The 1,732-nt window shown below is 54.8% G+C and overlaps 1 protein-coding gene across 1 annotated transcript in view; it reads right to left on the bottom strand.

Moving 5' to 3' along the window:
* Positions 1–1,732, bottom strand: part of SLC15A4 (solute carrier family 15 member 4) — a gene marked incomplete at its 5' end in the record, with an annotated part of 20,197 nt that overhangs the window by 8,285 nt on the left and 10,180 nt on the right. The window contains one exon of the mRNA XM_011381905.2: positions 1,584–1,723. Coding sequence (XP_011380207.2) covers positions 1,584–1,723 — 140 coding nt within the window. The remainder of the gene's footprint in view (positions 1–1,583; positions 1,724–1,732) is intronic.

Here is a 1,732-nt window from a genome sequence, read left to right as displayed (position 1 = left end):
AACCTCCAGAGGAGAGAAAACCGGAAAACTGAAAACTTAACAATTCAGCCAGATTTTGGACAGAAAAACTAGATTCAATTCAACGAATATTTACTGAATTTACTGAGCACCGGGTCCCATTTTAACCGGATGCTGGGAATACTCGACAAAATAAAAAATGCTACCCATATCCTAACGCAGCTTCATCGATTAGGAGAAAACAATCAGAAAAACACACTCCAAGTGAAACTCTAAATTCCAAAGGTCTTATGAATACTTTCATTTGAAAACATTCATGTTTCAATTTTTGGGGGGGCCAAAAGTGAATTTAAAGTCCCGTATATCTCATACAAATACCATCAGCAGCTGCTACGTCACACTGCACGTCTGCTTTTGTGAACACTTTTAAATGTCAAATAACAAATTGTTCACTCACAAAGAATTATTTACACAGGCTCTTAGTGACGTTACTTTTGCTCTGTTTCATTAAAATATTTTAAAACTGCTAGGTCAATATGCATCTAAAATTCTGCCTGGCTCATACGTGTTGTTAGTGTATCACTCTGCAACACACAGGGGTCCAACATGGAGCCACGGTCACACATGACACGGGACACAGACAAGCAGCACGGAGACGATGGGACGTAGCTGCCCCCGGCCTGCTCCCCGGAGCGCCCCAGAGGCTGCCCGGGAAGAGGGTCGCCCGCTCTGTCCTGAGACTCCCGCTCACAGGTCCCTATCTCAAAAAGGTTCAGAGCCACTTCCGCTCTGGTCTGCACCGACTGGGTGGCTCGTTTAAAGTCAGCACTAACTCATCTTGAAACGCGGAGAAGCCCACACCAGGGAGAAACGTCGCGGGCCGCGTGTGGGGGCCGTGCATGGGGAAGGCGGGCGCTACCGTCCGCTCCTCGGCCCGAGTCGGCCGTCTGAGGAGCAGCGTCCTCGCCACGGTCAGACACCCAGGCTGTGATCAGGGGCCGGGCGTCTGGCTGGGGGCTCTGCACACGTCAGCTTCCCTGGGCCTCATGACATCCAGAGATGTGAGACCCTTTCCACTGCACAGAAAGGATGTGCAGGCTCTGCGAGGTCCCTGACCCGCCCAAGGTCACAGAGGCCTGACCTTTTGCCTAAGGAGAGATCAGCTGGGGCATTCTCTGGACTACCCACTTCCTCAAGCCCCAAATGCCGTCTCGAGTGACAGGATCCCCGCAGGGTGGGCCAAACCGGTCCCAGGGGCTGCCTGGGGTGATGGACACAGTCCAGACCCTGAGCGCACTGTTGTGGCATCGTGGACAGATCTGTCACACTTTCCAGAACTGTGCAGCCAGAGGGATGTGTTTTCCTAGAGGTAAATTATACTTCAGTGTAAACAAGAAACGAATTCTGAGGTTTCTTCTCGGGCTGAGCTCTGAACCTGGCTCTGCGGCTCTGCCTCCAGCGTGACTGACATCCGTGACGCTCTGCCTGGGGCCGTGGGACTTCCCCGGATGCGGGACTTTCGGCTTTGAAACCCCAGTTCACAGGACTGTCACTGCTAAAGCCGGGAAGTCCACGCAAATGGGGCGATGGCGCTGTCCCGCCCGCACCTCACAACCCCGCCTCACGTGCGTCTGCCAGAGCGGCCGACACCACCGCTGGGCAGTGGGGCCTGTGCCATCCCGTCCCCAGGCTGCGGGGCCCAGAGCGCGAGGCGGCAGCTCGCTGTCCACGGAGCAGAGGCGCCACGGCGCGCGGCTGCCGGGTCCTGGCTCGA

The sequence above is a fragment of the Pteropus vampyrus genome, unplaced genomic scaffold (assembly GCF_000151845.1).
Source record: "Pteropus vampyrus isolate Shadow unplaced genomic scaffold, Pvam_2.0 Scaffold457, whole genome shotgun sequence".
In the NCBI taxonomy this organism is placed as follows: domain Eukaryota; kingdom Metazoa; phylum Chordata; class Mammalia; order Chiroptera; family Pteropodidae; genus Pteropus; species Pteropus vampyrus.
The sequence above is the reverse complement of the archived record's forward strand: the minus strand, read 5'-3'. Positions and strand labels throughout refer to the sequence as shown.